The following is a 20708-nucleotide window of genomic DNA, read 5'->3' on the forward strand; positions in this document are numbered from 1 at the left end:
AGTTAATTCATTGAGCAAACTATAACTGAACGTTGCTGTACTGTGTGCAGGAGTAAGACACAAACATGAAACTACTCGATCACTGTTCACATAACTACAATGCTTGAAAAATGTAAATCACAATTTTACGAAACCCACCGATCACTAGGACTGCAAGACTCAAAGGATTTCCCTCTGATGAATGACCTCAAGGTCGGTGCTGCCCGCCTACTTGCGGGTTTTTCCGCTACAGCTACACAGTACATAATATAGGAGAAGAGAGGGGCGTTGAAATACATTGTTTATGTGGGTGTGCGATTTCTTGCAGAGAGTGTAAACGGTAGTTCGCATCTTTGCTTTACGTAAAATATTAATGAGAAATAACTTGTCCCTAAAATCTGAAATGCATCATTATAATGTCGTGTGACTAAGAAACTTTTAAACTTATTAGAACTTCAAATTTTATGGGAAGCAGAAATCATCAAAATGCAATATTAAAAAAAATGAGCTTAGCTCTTTTGTTTCCATTTTCAGCAATATACACATGAAAAAGCATTCAGAGTCAAAGTCAAGACAATTTATTGAAAAGGTGAATGAAGACTAAATATATTTATAAGGCTATAAATTTGCATATATGAATACCATGATGTATGGATGATAAATAAGGCTGTGCTTGCAGGATGTCCTTTATTAAAGTGATATGAATGATTAATGTACCATAGAGCCATAGTGATAGTGAAGGTAAGTAAAGCACCATATCAAGAGCAGAGCATGTAAAACCTTCTCTTTTCACTGTGTACACCTTCCTTGATACACCAGGTAAGCATTTCATACCCATACACAAATTTTTCACATGTCTACACATGGATGGTCATTCACACACACACACACAGATATAAAGACTTGACATCTGCCACCATCAGAGGAGAAATGTAGAGGTGGAGACACATCCTCATCAGGTCGTCTGTGGTGTGGATTCCCAAAAGTTACACAAAGTCAAGAGTGTTATTACGACATCTAACCTTGTCCTCTTGTGAAGATCAACTGCAGTCTTATTCCATAGTTGACTAAGGGCTTTTAATGCACATTTTGTGTAGTTGACAGTTAAAGTAAGTGAGCTCAAATTTAAGTAAATACATTCCACAGTTGTAGCAGTCTGTTCACATATTTATTTCTATTTTCTTTTAACAAACAAAGTACTTCTCTTCACTGGGTGAACTGTGCTACACATATGCTGGCATTTGTTCCTCCAAAACCAAAAGAGTTTGTCAAGGCTATTCTCCTGCCTGACAAAGGCACTGGCCAGTCCTGGACTGTGTCTCTGACATAGTTAAGATCACAACCTGTGTCTGGTTTCAGGAGATTCAGTGTGGGTGGAATCTGGCCTCTTTGACAAGCCAACAGTGTCAGGATGGCCTCCACACTGCCTGCTGCACCCAAAAGATGTCCCAAAGCACCTGTACAGAAAGTACAAAAAAGTAAAAATCAGACTTGTGACTTCCCACAAATAAATATAAATGCTATACATTAGGAGTTCAAACACTAAAAACACCTATGAGAATTTACCCACTACAAAGCACTGTACATCAGAAGTTCTCACACCCACAAATTTGGGACAGTTTTGGTTTTCTATGCATTCTTAATATTTCGCAGCATCTGATAAAAACTCTGAACTTTGATTACATTTTCTCTGTTTCTAGTAGAGGCTTTTGAGATAATGAACACAGACCTCACAACTCTGATTACACCCTCCTGAGGAATGTAGGTGAAGCCTACAGGCTCTTCACACTGCGGCCATGTATCAGCAATAACACAACATCAGAGGCTGTGATGTGTGTCAGCAAAAACACATCAGAGACACTGTGATGCATGATAATATGTCAGTATTAACACAACATCAGAGATAGGCATCTCCCATCCAGTGATACAATGGTGCAAAAATGAGCAAAAGCACTGTGCTCACTGGAGGGACAAAATATGTACCTTTTGGTTATTAACCAAGGGTTATGTACCTTTTGTCGAGGTCACAAAAGCATGTCTGTCTAGTAGCTGGAGGATGGCCCGGCTCTCTGCTGTATCACCAAGAGGTGTTGAGGTGGCATGCGCATTCACATGACCAACCTTGCAGGGGTCAAGGTCTGCGTCACACAGTGCTGCCCTCATACAACGATAAGCACCATCACCTGTACTGGATGGTGATGTAAGGTGGTGGGCATCACCTGATAAGCCATACCCTAGTATCTGGTACATATAACAACAAAACAAAAGCAAAGGAAAAGTAAACAAAGACTGTATATTAGAAGCTCTAACACTAATATACCTGTGACTTCACACAAATAAATATAAATGCTATACATTACGAGTTCAAACACTAAAAATACCTATGAGACCATACCCACAACAAAGCACTGTACATTAGCAGTTCTCCCACCCACATCCCCAAAGTGTCAATGCTCACAGGAAGCAAAATTCTAGGCTTAGAGTGATGAAAACTACCTATAGCCTCAGTATAATTCCTCAAGAAAATGTCTAAATATGCTCTACACATATCTTTATAGGTGCACATATGGTCCCAAAAAAACTGGGGCACGTTAAAGCTATAGGTATCATCAGTTGATCCAGTATTGAAGATTGCAACTCCCAAAAATTCATCTGACAATAGCATTAATAATAATAAAAAGGTGTATTTGAAACCAGACTTCACGGACAACTCTGGTCTTCCATTTCTTTTATCAACAGGATTTTTTTACATAACGTACTCTGAACTTTGTGAAATTTGTGCACTGATTTTGATTTTAAAGAGTTGTTGGATAACAGCAAGGTACATGCAATCAGTTGCTAATTAAATAGCATCAAATTTTGTTCCCTCTTGTGCTCCATCCCTTTTCTTTTCCTGTAGTTTAGGTTTATTCCTCTAGTTTCTTCCTATCATAATCATTATTTGCCATGACCTTGCCCACAGGGCTGAGATGTGGTGCTATGTAAGTAAAATTTACTATTATTATTTGAAATGGGATAGTGATATATGATCTACTTGATGTAGTCACAATATATAGGCAAGGCAACAATATCTTGTTTGTCAGTAAAGATACGCTACAAATTATTTTATGTGCCAAGTAACATAGTGACATCATTATGTTTCATAAATATTTGAAACATGTCATGTGCATCAAACACATTAAACTACCAAATTCTGAAAATATTACAATGCATAAAACAAAAAAGTGACTGGTGTGTACCTACCTCACCTATGATATTAGCTCCCCTTTCTAAAGAATGGTTAAGTTCTTCAAGTACAAGCAGCCCTGCCCCTTCTGACATAACAAAGCCATCTCGTTTGGCATCAAATGGCCGTGAGGCCTCCTGAGGACTAAACAATTGTCAGTGGTGCCAATGTTGCAAACATCAATGACTGTTAAATACATCAAGGTCATGAAAAAATACCCAGAACAATCATTAGTACAAAGACAACAATACATACTGACAATGGAGACCAGTTATACATACTGAATAGAATATCAACAGGATTTTTTTACATAGCGCACACTGAATAAATTGTTCATGCTTAACAAAAGCAAAAGCTACATATGTAATAACTGGATCATGGTACCTGGCTTCACTTGGGTTGCTTTTTTGCTGCTAACTTTTCCAGAGGTGATTTTATTGTCAGCTTTCAAACGATCACTTTATTTAAGGCAAGAATATTCATCCACAATGTTGCAAAATGGAAAAACATTTGTTTTTGTCTCTGGTTGATTGGTTGGTTTATTTAGTAGGAAAGTGCTAAAACCTTGCAGCAATTATGCACTATGGGGGTAGAGGGAGTGGGGAGGAAACTGGAATACCTGGAGAAAACCCCCAGCACCCAGCCTTGTGGACAGGTATCACATACACAGAATGTCCCAAAATAAGATCTGAACCCTGAGCCGCCCACTGAAATGGTGACAAGCGAGTGTTTAAACCACAACACTACCTCTGATGGGCAACTTGTATTTGGCAACACAAATTTCAAGTGAAGGTAGACAGTAAATTCTAATGTCAATAAGAATAAGCATAACTTGTAATGATGATAAATAGATTTTGTGGTTGGTAAGCTTGAAACAGTGAAAAATTATGAGCTTTCTTCTCACATCGCCATCATTTTTTAAAAGAGCAGTATGTCCAGAAAAATGTGAATGTCTGCTCCTCGATGAAATACAGCCCTCATCCTCTTGGCCAGACTGCTGCAAGATTCCACCCTTGACACTAATGATGTAACCAGCTACTAAGGTTTATTGAAACAAAATTAGAACTATGCTATTGCAGCGCAACGCTTTCAAGGCTCTATGGCCACCTTCTTATCAACTATCATGAATAATTTAATAAGAATTAAACCAAGCTGTCAGAATCATTAATATCTTGTTTCTATTTAATGATGATGGCATATGCAGAGTGCATACCTGTCGTTAAAACTGGTGCTGAGTGCTCTCATGCGAGCAAAGCCAGCCATGGCAAGAGGTCCAACGCATGACTCGGCGCCACCAGCAAGCATGACATCTGCATCACCATGGCAAATAAAACGGGCGGCATCACCAATAGCATGAAGGCCTGTGGTGCAGGCAGTTGACACTGTGTGGTTGGGGCCCTGTCAACAGGGAAACAAGTGCAAGAAGAATTTTTCGAAATAAGCTGTGGATTTTTTTAAGATATACCACAGTGGTGCCACGTATCAAATATCATTCCAACATAAGATGACATTAAAATAACAACTTCATTTCTCCATACTTTGAAGCCTTAGCTCAATCCCTATGTACAAAAAGCAAAGTGATTAGTCATTTGGCACCAGAGTGGTGGCACCAAGTACAATGCTTTCCAACATTTACTCCTATTAACTTACAATACAGACAACTGTTATTGAAACCCTGTCTCAAAGTGATTTTTTTTAAACATTCAAGTGATGTTAATTGCAAGAAATAAAGTTTTTGTTTTCTTGTACTAAATTCAGAAAAAGATTGAAACTGTATAGAATGGAGAGCTCCTGTCATGAAAGTAGCTTACGAGGCAGAAATATAAATAAAATTATTTACACACTATATAAAAACATAAAGTGACAAAAAATGGAATATTTTAGAATATACATTATGCTTCAAATATTACTTTTTATTATCTTGTCATTTTCAGCTGTTGGAGTACAAATCCACGTCAAATTGAGTAACCAGCAACCATCTCAAACACGTTGCTCAACCAACTGACTCATTGCCTACTTTCAAAATACTTGATTGGTTTAGGATTTCAGCTGCCTAAGGGAAGTAATTCCTAGTAAAACAATTCCTGAAGGTACCAAAAGTTTAATTCTTCCCTTATTTATTTATTCATTTATGCCAAGCGTGATGTATTTTGTGACACTACAATGTTTGTATTACAGTGTGCGAAACAGGAACTGGTTGTGAGAAAGTTCGCTTCTGAGAAAAAATAATGCTGGGAAAGAGTTAGGTTAGACTTGCATGTCTTTGTCCATTGAACCCACAGACTGACAGGCATTGTCTCCATATCTCAAAGCCATAGGTTTAGGCTGAAATGCATTGCATACTTTGAAGTCATTGACTGATATGCCCTTCATACTTCGAAGTCATAGACAGGCATGGCCTCCATACCTTGAAGCCATAGGCTAGACTGACATGGCCTGCAGCTATGTTGATGAGGATCTCAGGAATAAACCAGGGGCTCACTTTGCGGTAACGGCCACCACGCACATGTTCTCCAGCATCAACAATATCTTCTAGCGATACCATGCCTGTCCCAATGCACACACCTGTAAAATATCACATTATAATCTATATATAGAATTATATGTTCTTTGTCATCTTCAAAGTTATCTGTGCACCTAACATTTAGTGACGCTATACGCTGTAATGTACATACACATAACATTTAGTGATACTATATGGTGTGATATACACATGAATAACATTTAGTGCTGCTGTACGTATTATGTAATGTACACATACATACTATTTAGTGATGGTGCATATATGCGCACACTACAATGATGTGGTCTACACATACCTATCACATTAATTAGTGATACAGTATGGTGTAATGTACTACACTTCAAACATTTAGTGATATAGCATAATGTAATGCACAAATGCACACATACACAAAACACACATTAATATGTTAAGTACATTTAATGATAATGTACATTGAAGTGTAACCCTTTTTTCTTTTTGCATATCTTCACTCCTCTCTAACAAATATCATATTCACTACAATAGGAATTAACCATTATATTTACAGTACTCATGCATCCACACACAAAAACATTATTTAGCCAAAGGTCAAATGCACACACACCTGTTCTCTCCAGTTGTGCGTCCTTCTGGGGTTTCCATCCGGAACTAGTCAAAGCTTCCTCTGCCGCTGCTAAGGCATAAGCTGCCGCTTGTGACACCCCCCTGTCTCGTGCACTGGGTACTGTCACCTCTCTATTGAACTCCCCAGCTCCAATCCCGTGAGGTACATATCCCACCACCTTACAGGGAATCTGGTCATAGCCTGCACGTGGGAATGTATATATGTAAGTCTGATATGAAGAACTAGCAAGACTATATAAACACACTATAGCATAATCTGTACACATATTAGGTTAAGCAGTGTCTGACAAACAAACCTAGCACTTAAGACCACGTACATACTGTGTGACACAGTCTGAATACATATTAGGATAAATCTGAATACATGATCGAGGTGCCATGCCTTATATAGCTAACACTCAAGACATCGTAAACACAGTATGGCATAATCTGTATGCATATCGGGATAAGTCTGTACACGATTTGCCATGTCAAACAAAGCTAACACTTAAGAAGAAAAAGTGTTCACTGCACACCCTTGCCCCTGACGTGGGTTAATCCACTCCTGCAGTCTAGCAGACGATGCCACACTGTCTCCGTACCAACCCCGAGACAAGTAACCAAGCCCACGCCGGTAACAACCACTCTCCTCCTATCACTTGAGAAACACCTGGAAAATATTAAACTTAAATGCAAACTGATCATTGTTAATAGAACCACATAGTTCTCAAACACAGTATAAAGTCAGTGCAGACTAGAATTTTTTTCTCTTGCTGAAACCATAGGACTAAACCGAGGCAACTATACTCCAACCATAAATAACATACGTTATCTAAACATAAATAATATAGACAAGCAGTTTATTAAAACATTAAAATACTTGAAATTATTTGTTACTGCAAAAGACCATTTCCCCTAAAAAACAACAACAAGCAAACCTAAAAGTATTTACTGCGTGCTAATCAAATTCAAGGGAAGTCATTCAGTGTGTTTGAGACAAACCCATGTGAGGTTCTTGGCTTACGTGTTGGATAGTAACAAGCAAGTCTTTTGTTTATCATTTACTGATATGTGTTTATAAAATGCAGTTGACATATAAATGGAGGGATTATAAAATGTGTGTAGATGGTTTTCTGATTTGTCCATCGTTGGCAATGTAATTTTATGTACAAATCCTTTCATTATCGCAGAACTGTCGATGTGTTAACAATTTAATGCAATCTCGCTATATCATGTGGATACCAGCAATCTCCTGGTGATTTTATTTACGTTCTTGATGATCGGTTGATACCTGCTTTTAAATACGCTGTTTCGAATACACGTCCATGGTATGATGTCATCAAAACGTCCATGGAGGACAGCTAGCCCTTATTTTTGCTGGGATCATTCGCATCTTTGTGCGGATACTGCGCGCTACAATCATCATCATGATTAAATTTTGTTGTGTTTTCATGCTTAGACACTAAAAGGATAAAAAAAAAGTTTTACCTCAAATCCACCTTAAATTTACACTTGTAGTATAGACAAACAAGAACACATTTGATTTGATTGGTCCAGACAACAGGCTAAACACTAATAAGTTGGCATCGTGCATGCAAGAGCCAAGCCAGAATGTTAATGACTTATATAGTAGGCCTCATCTGTTACTGCTAAGTTAGCATGTACCATGCTGTATGGTTTATTATAAATATGAGAGTGTTGTTGGTGATATAGATTTGATAAGGTGGCAGTTTGATCACAGTTATCGGTGTTCAAAATATTGTGCACATAAAAAATGCTTAATTTGTTTATATTTAATTTTTTAATTACTTTTCTGCCTTCTATTTGCTAAAAGGTAATTTTAATCATTGCTTTTTTTTTGCTTGTTTGTGTAGGTGCCTGGTTTAATAAAGGCTGCTTTAAGTTAAAAATGGAGATTTCTGATGAATATATTGAGAAGGAACTACTTCCTCTACTCAAACCTTGTGCTCGCCCGGATGTGAAAAGACTTGCAATCAGTTACATCCTGGGCATGACTGGGGATACACAGGGGAAAACTCTGATTGGTGAGAAGTTAAAATTTGTGGAAGCCATTGTCTCACTTGCAGCAGATGAAGACCATGTGGTTCGAAAGGATGCTGTGAGTTGTCTAGTGAATGTGACAGCAGATGAGACTGTCACAAGTTCACTAGTACAAACAGATGGCTTTACAGACATCACTGTAAAATTACTTCAGCTGGCATTGGACCATACTTATGACCAAGCTGATGCTATGTGTGGGCTCTTATCAAACTTAACTCGATCAATAGATGGTGCTGTTAAAGTGGCAGAGATTGTGTTAAAGGTGGAGGAGGTGGGATTGAAAAGGTTTGTTCAAGCCATCAGTAACATTGATTTTAACAAAAATGCTAATATGAACCAGCTACCTGCTGTGCTAATGAATCTGGCACAGGTGCAAGATGTGAGACAGGAACTTGTTTTGCACCATGAGGATTTGCTTCAGAACCTGCTGCCTTTCATGTCCTTTGCTCCATCTGTTATCAGAAGACGTGGCATCATTGGAATTGTGAAGAACTGCTGCTTTGAATATGGTAATTAGAGGTTTATTAAATGGTTATGAACATAGTGTTTTATATTTGAAAACAGACTTGGTCGGTTCTTTTCATTATGCAGCAGTTGTCAAGGAGAAGGTTGGTAATATAAATGCTTTACTTTTTATTATATATTTATTATTAATAATAATTTTTATGCAACATACAAAGATTTTTTCAAGTGTGCTTCTACCTAGTGTGAAAACATAAATAATGCTGATGGGATTATATATCACTTTCAGCATAACTTTGCTTGGGTGGCTGATTAGGTTTATTGTTCTTTATTTCTGGCATTGTTTGTGATTTCCCTTTTATTTTGGGGGAGTGGGGTTTGGAACGGTTATAACTTGTGACTTCATCCCACGAAAAAACTACATTTAAATTTTCCGTATTGGTACATTAATAAATGGGCACAGTTGTCTGGCCTGAAAGTTGGATGTAGTGTAGGCTTGGCATAGATTCAGACCCAAATTTAACTGTATTTTATGGTGGTATGGATGCGTATACTGTTTCATAAGAAATTTGTCCATTAGAGCAAGCAAATGTTACAGTAGAAATTTTCCATTCACAGCAGACAAATATGATATGAAAAGGCAATGTAACAAACAGCATAATACATAGGACAGACAATAGAATAGTCATTCACAGATCATGAGCTAGATGTGGGTTAGCATGAACTGAAACTGTCACTGGGTCTTGTCTACACCTTGTCTTTCTGTTCACACTTGAAAGTGTTATTGATAGAGTTACATTAGTTGTTCCTGTTTACCATCTTATTTCTGTGGTGTGCAGTTTTATATTCAGTATTGCTGTTTACATACAGATTTACATTCTGTTCTACTGGGACCTGAAGTGGACTTGCTGCCTCGGCTGCTCCTTCCATTGGCTGGCCCAGAGGAGTTTGATGAGGATGACATGGAGCGCCTGCCACCAGATCTCCAGTATCTTCCACCAACACAAACTCGTGAACCTGATCCTGAGAGTCGTAAAATGCTTGTCCAAGCACTTACAAAAGTAACTAATTTTTAAAAAAAAATTAATTTTATGCATGAGTGAAATAAATATGTGGTAGTGTGAATGAATTCACTGTCGTGGAAATGTCAGATGATTTTGTTCTAAAATCAACAAAGAATTGGAAAACTAAAAAAAAAATTTATACAAAGTCATGGGAACTTCATTGTTTACAAATCTTTATGATAACTTACTATAATTCTTATAGTGAAAAGTTATCATAAATAATATTGAAATGCATGGATATTTTTTCCTGATAGATCAACAAGAGCAGAAAATAATTTGATATTTTGCTTATTGCAAACCATGAAATTGCATGCTAAGTGGCTTTTAAAGTCTTGTGCTCTTTCTCTTACAACCATATGTATCATCGATTACACTACTGGACATAGGTACAAAATCAAGCATGACCCTAGTAACTGAAATATGTGTAGCCACACTAAGGGAAATAACTGGATTGTCTATATTTCTGTTTAGCTGAGCAGCACCAGGTCTGGGCGAGCATACCTTAAAGAGAAGAATGCGTATGTTATTCTCCGTGAGTTGCACAAGTGGGAGAAAGTAGAAGACAACCTCAGCACACTAATGGATTTGATTGACATACTCATTGCTGATGAGCCCCAGGAAGGCATGGAGGATCTTCATAAGGTTGAAATTCCTTTAGACATAGCAAAGAAGTTTGAGGAAAATCCTTAGGGTTATCAAAATATGACAAAGTGGGTAGGGGACACTTCTGGGCAAACTATCATCGTTCTCAAAATGTGCTGAGACGTTATACCTTGTCTGCACATGTTTTTTGTGTCCACATGTGCTAAAATAAGCCTTTCAAAAGTGACAGCTGAGTTACTAGACTTCCCTTTTTGTGTAGGCAGTATGTGTTTTGGGCATGAACATATCAATTTGTAAAGTTATTTTTGCAGAAACATGCCTTTGAACTATGAGTTTCTTTGTACAGTTTAAAGAATAGGCATTATCTAGTTCAGGGATGCCCAACCTACGGCCCGCGAAACTTCTGCCTACAGTGCAGGGAATCGGCATGTTTGTAATTAAAAAACCTAAAAAAAAAAAAAGAAAACGAAAAAGGGAAGAAGAAGTATGTATCCCTACGTAGGGGCGTCTCTCAATCTTTTATTTTTCGATGGACGAACATTTCGATTCAGTGCTCCGACTTGGTGTTTCTACGATGCAGCCGTACATTCAGAAGTTGGTTTCGGGAAAACAACTTCAAATATCCCACTACTTACCATATAATTAATGGTAAGTACAACTTGTTTCTAATAAAAATGGTATCTGCTCTATTTTTTTCTTTTTTGTATTTGTGCGGTGAAGCGGCCCGTGACACGCATGTCGGAAATGTATTTTGCCCGCAGGCCGAAAAAGGTTGGGCATCACTGATCTAGTTGATGTCAGAAAGACATTAGTCCAAGGACATGAAATAAAATGTGTTGAAAGAATCCCTCTGGTGGTTCACAAGTAGCACAGCATACACATGAATGCAATCTTTCAGGCATGTGACAATCAATAGATAACATATATGTGAATGTTATCTTTCAGGCGAGTGACAACAGAATGCACGTGAAAGTAATCTTGGGAATTCTTTAAGCAAATTGCTTTACCAACAAGTAGCCTGGTAGCAGTGTGTTACTTTTATTATCATTATTGTCATTTTTTCAGCATGGTCTACATAAAACATTCAGCAATGCTTTCACAATAGTTATACAAAGTTAGCAGAGCACCAATTTATAATAGTTGTAATTCTGGCAATGCACTCCCCTCTCTTGTACCTATATTGAATGATTAAATGTTATGGAAATAAAGACAAAAGGATCATAATATTTTGTTGGCACGGAGGTGAGTTTCATGCGTTAATTGCTGAAAGATATCTGTTGAACTGTAAGACTAAGAGTAACGTGCAAGTTACAGGGTTTTTAGTGTGTGAAGACTGTAAGTGACCACCAGTGGCGTGTGTTTGAGGTGGGCCAGAAGAGGATCAATGTTATCGTCCTACAGTGGCGCTTCAGACCTTGTGCTAGTCTCCTGCTACAACGACTGCTGAATCTCATGGGCAAAGTGCAGGTGTCACAGGGCAGTGTAACATGGCTTGTCAACATGGGGTTATCTGTTTGTCAAGCATCTTTAGAAAAGGGGACATGCAGTCTCCTTTCCTGCGTTGTCCATAACCCTACAAAATTCAGACCTCTCAACATCAGTATTTATTGTGAGCAGTATAGGTCTGTTAGGGATGAAGTACACTCAGTTGTGAACTTGACCTTTTGCAGTATAGTGACTTGTTTGTGTCATGACTGTTTTGCAAAGAAGGACTTCAAGATATATGCTGATAATATCATCATGATAATAGAGGACATTTATTGTGCAGCATCACAACTGAAGTAGGTCATACTCTCTGTGCTAACCAACAATAATAAATGACATTTAAAACACTGTAACTGTTCTATATAATTAGCAGATAACCTTAGATTATGATTGGAAGTGAATGGTAGAAAGTGTAATTGGAAGTAATTTCAAGGAATATGTGAAGTGAATATGGATAAGCTGTAATATTTATATAAGGATGCTGGAATATTTGATGCTTAATGTAAGGTGAAGCTTAGTGAAATTTGGGATTACCTCTGAGAGGGGAAATGCAGTTTTTCTTGCGTGTCCTGTATGTTATTTGTATTATTCCCATCGGCATTCATCACCTGCCTGTGAATCCATACTTGGTTGTTGTTGTCTTTTCCTAACTGTACTTTATAAATGTAGACAGGTGTCAAATGCAGATATTGGGAAATAATCTACGTTGTTTTGTTTAACCCATTTATGCTGTAGGTTTATTCATGTATGTAACCTACAGATATTCAAGGAACAAGAATTTGAAGAGAAAAAAATGTATTTTATTCCAACAATGGAATGTGAGGTATAAATGGCTTAAAGTTCCTTGTCAAAAAAATATGCAACCTGAACAGTCAAAAGAAATCTTAGTGATTTGTTGATGGAATGTACAATTGTCACAGATGTGAGTGACATAGTCCTGACACTATCACTGAACCTTATTAACACCCTGTAATTTTTAAACAATTGGTTTTTTTATTATTATTGCCACTGTTCATATGGAAGGAAACAGAAAATAATTGTTACTTGCCTTTCATATTGTTCTGTAGGAGAAAGTATTATGTGTCATCACATAAAAAAGAAAGAAAATAAACACTTATATAAGTCACATCCAGAGAAATGTCTTAAATCCAAACCTATGAAACCTGACAACCAATTCCCCCAGTTGTGGCAACAGGCATTTTAGCCACCATGACATCGCCCATCCTATCTATAATGTGTAAAGACTTTGATGATGCATGAGGACATTTTTGATGTTTAAAGACAATAATATGATCAGCAGGACTTCAACACTGCTGCTATTGTCAGTTCACCTACAGATTGCAGATGAGTGGGTGGAAGATAGTTGTTATATGACACTAATCTCTTCTAGAAGGACTGCACTTTCATCTTAGAGTTGAATTAGTATTGCACAGAGGCGAAGAGTGATGTTAAGGCCAAGCATCAGGTGTACACCAGCTCCAGGCTCAACCCACTTAGTGAATTAAAGTCAAACCTCTGACCTCTGTACACAGCATCTTACAAGGCAGTGAAAATCAAATGTTTCATTGTAGCGTGACAAATCTTTAGTAATACTAGATAACCTGCACATTATAATAATTTCATGCCCAAACAATTTGTCAACTTCCAACATGCAAATTGTTTTACAAATACATAGATTTACACTATTAAAACGTGGTATCAGCCTGCATATAACAGTTATGAAATACCCATGATACTTTGAGCTTAGCTGTGTGTATTACATGGCCCCAGTTTCAGTCTACCCATGTACATTTCTGTGATGGCAGCTGGTAACATCGACTCGGGAGACCTCAGGCAGACGGTACTTCCTGTTCCTTTGTAGCTGGTATCACATGAGCAGTGGGAATGCCAAAGTGTAGTGCAAATATTTTTGCTGTTTATAGTCCAATGGAGCTTTCAAGTGCTGCAAGGAATGGTGTGTTCGTCTGTCTGTGGGTTCTGGCCAAGGTCTGGCTGATGCAGGGTATTTCAATATTTACAAATTTGTCTAATAGAATGTGATTATTTTAGCCTTATTCAGAGTATGTCAACAATCTATGACGCTATGTCCATCAAACAAGCTGAGACATTTTCTGGTATATCAAGTATGTCAACAGTTAGTCTATGATATTGAGTTAGTATGTTCATCAATAGATTGAGAAATTAGAACTATATATCAATGAAACAGCTTCTGTCTGATATTAGCAACTAATGGTCTGCACGCAGTCGGACTAGCTGGATACCTGACTCTTTAGAAAGTTGAGCAAGGTAAGGCAGTGATCGACGGAGAGGAGTTGGGCATAGACCTCACGTAAAGCTGGCCCTGAGAAAAGTGAGGTTTCTAACACCTCAACCCCCAACTAAATGAAAAGGTTAAGGGATGACCTTTACCCTTAAAAAAAAAATCCTTCATCTTCCGATGAGCAGACTTATTTTATTTAGCCACACTTCTTTCACTCTCGTGGGTCCTGGTGCTGTTCTGTACTGCCTGGTATAGAATCTGTAGCTTGGACGCCAGGATTTAGTGCACAGTTCTTGTAATGGTCACATGATTTGTGATATAAACCACCCATCATGATTCTGTCATCCAGTCTCTTGGTTCCCATCTCCACTCCCCGTGAGTACTACTATAAACATTTTTTTCTTCCCCACTGTCGCGATAAACCGTGCACCCCATGAACTCCATACAAGCACAGATATGCAGATCTGTGGAAGCACGTCAGCCATCCACACATATATATTACAGGTGAGACATTCTGTACAATCCAACTGCTTATATTTCAGGTGAGACATTCTGTTGGATCCAGTCAGCTCAGAAGATAATCTCCGTCTCACTAAAAAAGACTTTGCCGTATTTGGTTCCCAGTCACTTAATCCCCAGACACTTCATCCCCGACACTTCATCCCCTAGACTTTTAATCCCCAGACACTTCATCCCCAGACACTTAATCCCTAAACTAAATCCTAAACTATAAAAATTATGAAGTCAGCGAAAAATTTAATTGAAATTCAAATTCAAATCATGCTATTAACTTCAACGTCATTTGAACATCTACAACATTAGTTAAAGTTCATATAAGCTAGTAAATTTAATGTTCTTCAACAATATGATATGAAAATTGTTCTTGAGTGTCGGGGATGAAGTGTCGGGGATGAAGTGTCTGGGGATTAAAAGTCTAGGGGATGAAGTGTCGGGGATGAAGTGTCTGGGGATGAAATGTCTGGGGATTAAGTGACTGGACACCGCCGTATTTCATCACGTTCCCAACCAACAAGGTATTGCTGAACATTATAAAATGTATTTAATATCCATTCATACTTTCATATAAGAGAGGATGCCTGAATATATCCATGAGCTGAAGAAGTTATTTGGCAGAAAAATCTGCAAATGGTGTATGTAGAGGAGTTTTGAAGAGCTCAGCTTTCTGGTTTGCTGATTTGGGAAACCAGAAAAGCAGAGATGCTCATGAATGGCAAACCGTCTACAATCTCTCTCAAATGGTCTAGAGAATTGTATTTTTCTGGACATATTTGCCTGTGCCCATTATGAAGTTTAGAATTTCTGGTAACACTACTGTACCCATGACAATGATGATGATGATGTCAATTTATAATGCGCAGGTATCCATTCAGAAGAATGCTCATTGCGCAGAAAAAAAACAAAAGAAGAAAAAAATAAAGTGAACAAATATATAAAACACCAGGAAAGTAAAAAATAGAGACAGAAGTGTTTCTTGGTTGTTTAAGACTGGTTTGAAAGAAACAGATGGATCTTCAATTTTTTGCGAAACGTGGTTGGTGAGGTGATGGTGGAGAGTGACGATGGCAGAGCATTCCACAGCTTAGGTGCCGCGTGTGTGAAGGCCCTGGCTCCAGTGCGCTTCTTGTTGGTGTCTGTCACTGCAGGGAGACAGAAGCGTGACTGGGAGCCTGAGCGCAGGCTACGTGACGGCTGGTACGGAGGAACTATTTCCTGCAAATAGTCAGGAGCAGTTTTAGACATGCAGGACTGAGCAATGGAAAGTACTTTGTGGTCAATGCGCTTGTTCATTGGGAGCCAGTGAAGGCTCTGTAGGATCGGGGTGATGTGCTCAGTGGACGACTTTGCACGGGTGACAATCCTGGCAGCTGTGTTTTGAACTCTTTGGAGCCGATCCAACTGAGTAGCACAATGCACTGTTACAGTAGTCCAATCGTGATGTAATGGTAGCCACAGCAAGCGAGTTGGCAGCAGCTTGAGTCAGCATGGGCCGTAGTCTACCTAAAGTCCTCAAAACGTAGTAGGACTTAGCCACAACAGAACTAACATGGTTGCACATGGAGAGCTGTGCATCAATAAACAGCCCTAGGTCCCGTACACAGTCAGCAAAGGCTATGGAGGCATCACCGACCTGCACGGCACTAATGCCAATCTGCTCCCGTCTGGCCCTGGGGCCACACATAACGTTTCTGTCTTGTCGTCGTTGAGTTTAAGACGATTGCTGGTCATCCACGCCTTCACCGCAACACAAGATTCAAGTCGTTGAAGCGCAACCCTAGCCACTGCTGGGTCGGGGGGAAAACTGTTTAGAATCTGTGTATCGTCCGCAAAGAACTGACGTCCCATCTGAAAGCGTTCAATGACCCGTCCAAGCTGTGAAACATATACCGAAAATAATAATGGACCCAGAACGGATCCCTGTGGTACGCCACACACCAGAGGAACTGCCTCAGAGCTTGCAGAGCCGACAATCACTCTCTGAGATCTCTCGGCAAGATAGGAGGCAATCCACTGCAGTGCAGCGCCCTGGATACCAGCCTCTGACGACAATCTCTGGAGCAGCATGCGGTGGTTGATGGTGTCAAACGCACTACTCAGGTCAAGTAATACTAACAGCACTAAGTTGCCAGAGTTGACACTACAAAGAATGTCATTGGTCACACGAAGAAGAGCAGTTTCTGTGTTGAAGCCAGGACGATACGCTGACTGAAATTTATCTAGGCAGCCATAATTAATAAAATGGGTCATAAGCTGCTCTGCAACCACCCTCTCCAGTAGCTTGGAAATATATGATAAATTTGACACTGGACGATAGTTTTTACAGTCGGAGGGATCCAGGTTCGTTTTTTTCAACAAGGGCTTCACAACAGCCTGTTTAAAACACCGTGGAACACATCCTGCTCTCAAAGTGGCATTAATAATGTCCAAGATGACAGGAAATAGAATGTCCAGAAGTTGAATAATAAATTTAGTTGGTACAGGATCCACGGCACATGAAGTTTTAGTTGACCTCGCCACAAGTTTCCTCAAGTAACTCATCAATACACGTGAAAGAAGTCAGCGGAACACCAGCAAATGGCACAGAATAATCTGCCTCACACTCTGGCAACTCACAAGCTGCACTCTCAAGTCCAGCACTAATCTCCTTTATCTTATTAACAAAGAAGGAAGACAGGTGATCAGCAGCTGACTTGACATCCACCTCAGGAAGAACCGGACCCAGCGTGCAAGGGCTTTGGGCATTTGAACGGCCCCGATAGGGAAGTGAGACTTTGGGATGGGAAGCGTGTAATTCGATCCTAAACGGACGCGTCCATCGCGCTTTTTTTCTTCAGCCGCTCTCGATTTGGTAGCCACGTGATCGTGTCGCATCCTTCCACCCGCTGTTTTCCAAACCCCTCGCCGCGTGTACGGGTCATAGGAAGGTCACATCCGCCGGTTTTACTTTGACCTGCACGCGGACATTTTGAACTGTACGTCCATCTTCAAGTGAAACACCGCCGATTTCTGAAGTAAGTCTTAATAAAGTTAAGTGAAAGATGCCATTAAAACAAATATACTTTATAACAGTGGATAGTCATAAATAATTTATGATCATATATAAGTATTGTAGTGCTTTTTGTGAAATGTTTCACGTGTTGTACCCGGCAGGTCTCACACATACATCGCTAGCAACTCGCTTTTACATGACGCTGTCTTCTATATGTGCTGTAAATAATTTAAATGGTTTAACCATATCCTTCTTGTTGTAAATAATCAAATTGTTTAATCGTATCTCTTGCCTACTAATTGCACGTATTTACTAATTACAGAAATGAAATGTTGAGCGCGAATACGATTGGCGGAAGCAAGATGACAGTGCATGATGGGTTCAAATCAACTAGTCAAGAGGTAAAGCACACTACACACACACACAATCTCTCGTATCATTGATGATTAACTTCGAAGTTGAAATCTATGACATGAACTCATTGAGTCATGCTTGAAATTCGTCGTCTGCTTTCTCAATAACAGTGGTGCTGCGATTACCAAACGTCTTGGTGCATTCTAGGGGAAAGCAACAAGACAATCACATTGCTTTCTGAACAACTAAAATTTTGGAAAATTATTGCAAAGCAAAAGAAAGAATTTTATTTTTGTACTTATACACTTTGAAATTAAAACAAAATGTATGAAATCCAAAGCTATGCAATGAACTTTGTCAAAGTCTGTCATTTTTCTAACAATCACTTATCTGATCACATATATTTTCTATCTCTTAAAATGCTGCATGCCATTTTTTCATTTTATTTTACATGATTTACAAAAAGAACTAATTATAACAATCTTTAATTGCAGATCACACTGACTGTAGGTCTGGCTCAGTGAATTTTACCAGTAAGTTTATTTTGTCTCCCTCTATGATTTCATGAGGATCACTATACAAGCACAGGTTTTGTGTTTTAATGGTGTACATGCACATCCTTATTATATCCATCTAAACATTTTCTGTTAATTAAAAAAAATTGTCAATAGACCTGCATCCATAGTTTTGTTTTGTCATTACTTTAAAGACTAAAAGTAATATTTTTATTTCAAATACATTTTTGAACAGAGTTCTCAGCAAAGTTGATGAGCAGAGCAAAACACTACAGAATGTAGTTCACAAACTGAATCAGGTCACCCTGCTTCTTCAAAATATGGGGAAAGAGGAGCTGATGAAGAAAGGAATTAGAACAAAAGTGGTATGTCATTTAAGTATAATGTGTTCGTACTAGACACCTTTTTTAAATGTTACCTTTAACTTTAGCTAATATATCAGTTAATATGTATGTTATGCTTTACAGTCTTGATAAACCATTTAACAAACAGGCAGGCATAGCATCGGCTTACAGGTTAACTCTCCTGACAAGAATGTGTGGTCAGTGTAATATTTGTATTAACAAATAATACACATTTTATGAAGTACAAAATAATGTAGTATTTTATATGCATAGATTTTATTTATAAAATAATTCTGTCACTTGCTTTTCATGGTGTCAAAATGAGCAGTCTGTGTGTCTATTAACTATGACCACTAAAATTGTTTTACTTTCATAAAGAATAGCTTTGATTAAACTCTTAATTAACTTGGTGATTTGAGTCACTTAATGCCATTATTTTCTCTGAAGTCCCACTAGGGTTTATTTAAGAGACTGGGTCTGGTTTGTAGCTATATTCATCATGCAACCATTGATCCCTCATCAGTGGAGTAGGGTTCAGCATTATATCTTAAACTTACCCAATCCTGTGAATTAATTTATTTTGCATTTGTATTGTAGTATTTTACATGGTGGAAACAACTACAGATTTTTTTTTAACAGGTTCAGCACCTCTCGTGCACGGAGAATTTTAAAACGGCTGCTTTCTTCAGAGTTGGCTCAGTGGAACCAAAGGGGAAAAAGTTTCCAGTCATTTCAGCTGAGAAGTATATTAATTGGTGCGTAGTTTTGTTTGGTTTTGATTTCTTTGAGGTGTACGTCAATATGAACTTAAAAGGACAAAGTTTCCGAACAATTTTAAAAAATAGTGAATCTAAGTATTATTTTCTCTACATTTACAAATTTATTATTGTGTACAATAGCATTTAAGTCTACCTTACAATTTCTATTTGTGCACAGCTGCAGTCCAAGAGACATGGATTGAGGAATGATTCGAAGGGTGATGCCATCTAATGGTGAGTGGAATTACAAAATGAGTTTGTCAAGTTAAAATTATTAATGTGAGCATTGTTTTATTCTTCGTGGATTTATTCAGTAGGCCTATTTACTTTACTTTTTGTACTAAAGATTAATTGGTTACTTTCAGATATTATCCAAAACTTCTTATACACACAAATGGCCATCAAGACATTACCGTTTAAAAATCTTTTTATTCCACTCTTGTTCAAGTTCTTGTAATCTCACTAGTAATTAGTAGATTTATGAAAGCTTTAACTCTTTCTTTACACAAGGCTAAAGGCGGTCAAACCCCCCTGTACGCATGAATTTACCCTTTTTCAAAAAATTATTAAAAAATAACTAAACAAGATAGAACAGCAATTTAAATTGATTATGACAGATCAAAATGTGAAGCGTTGGGGATGAAGTGTCTGGGGATTAAGTGTCTGGACACCAGTGTAGAAAATCGGCGAGACTTTCGTTCAAACATACGTCCTTCGTCATGTAAGGGAGATAATTGTGTTCATAAAGGCCTAAACTATCTTATTTATTAAGTTTTTCTTTTAAACCACGAGCTGTATAGGCCTAAACAAAATTACAACAATGCATCAGCCCAATGTGAATACTGCATAACAAGTGAGCGGCCACCTGTGTTGAGTGCATAAAGAAAGAGTTAAGCTTTCATCTATGTGAGAGGTTAGTTCTACTTTCACAGCAAAAATCAAAATATGTAAATACATTGTAACTTTTTTCTTTTCTTCTA

At 38.2% G+C, this 20708-nt stretch overlaps 2 protein-coding genes across 2 annotated transcripts; one reads left to right on the forward strand and one right to left on the reverse strand.

The window, feature by feature from the left end:
• Positions 1-541: 541 nt before the first annotated feature.
• Positions 542-7118, reverse strand: LOC112562809 (3-oxoacyl-[acyl-carrier-protein] synthase, mitochondrial-like). The gene is made up of 7 exons (XM_025236321.1): positions 6851-7118; positions 6316-6516; positions 5613-5770; positions 4419-4603; positions 3223-3349; positions 1992-2220; positions 542-1436 (listed from the first exon to the last, which is right to left on the reverse strand). The coding sequence occupies exons 1-7, from the start codon at positions 7017-7019 to the stop codon at positions 1186-1188; spliced, it is 1320 nt and encodes a 439-aa protein (XP_025092106.1). The 5' UTR covers positions 7020-7118; the 3' UTR covers positions 542-1185.
• A 160-nt stretch (positions 7119-7278) lies between these two features.
• Positions 7279-10978, forward strand: LOC112562891 (protein HGH1 homolog). Its single transcript, XM_025236475.1, has 4 exons — positions 7279-7355; positions 8189-8884; positions 9708-9898; positions 10373-10978. Exons 2-4 carry the CDS (start codon positions 8224-8226, stop codon positions 10589-10591), a joined length of 1071 nt encoding a protein of 356 aa, XP_025092260.1. The 5' UTR covers positions 7279-7355; positions 8189-8223; the 3' UTR covers positions 10592-10978.
• The last annotated feature ends 9730 nt before the right edge of the window (positions 10979-20708 follow it).

This window comes from Pomacea canaliculata, linkage group LG4 (genome assembly GCF_003073045.1).
Source record: "Pomacea canaliculata isolate SZHN2017 linkage group LG4, ASM307304v1, whole genome shotgun sequence".
Lineage (NCBI taxonomy): Eukaryota > Metazoa > Mollusca > Gastropoda > Architaenioglossa > Ampullariidae > Pomacea > Pomacea canaliculata.

Bases quoted from the DNA above. Each gene is read 5' to 3' on its own strand.
- LOC112562891 (XM_025236475.1), top strand. From the start codon at position 8,224: ATGGAGATTTCTGATGAATATATTGAGAAGGAACTACTTCCTCTACTC. The intron at 8,885-9,707 runs GTAATTAGAGGT...GTTTACATACAG, and splicing joins GAACTGCTGCTTTGAATATG to ATTTACATTCTGTTCTACTG. The intron at 9,899-10,372 runs GTAACTAATTTT...ATTTCTGTTTAG, and splicing joins TTGTCCAAGCACTTACAAAA to CTGAGCAGCACCAGGTCTGG.
- LOC112562809 (XM_025236321.1), bottom strand. From the start codon at position 7,019: ATGATCAGTTTGCATTTAAGTTTAATATTTTCCAGGTGTTTCTCAAGT. The intron at 5,771-6,315 runs GTGTGTGTGCAT...GATATTTTACAG, and splicing joins CGCACAACTGGAGAGAACAG to GTGTGTGCATTGGGACAGGC. The intron at 4,604-5,612 runs GTATGGAGGCCA...CCCTGTTGACAG, and splicing joins GTCTAGCCTATGGCTTCAAG to GGCCCCAACCACACAGTGTC.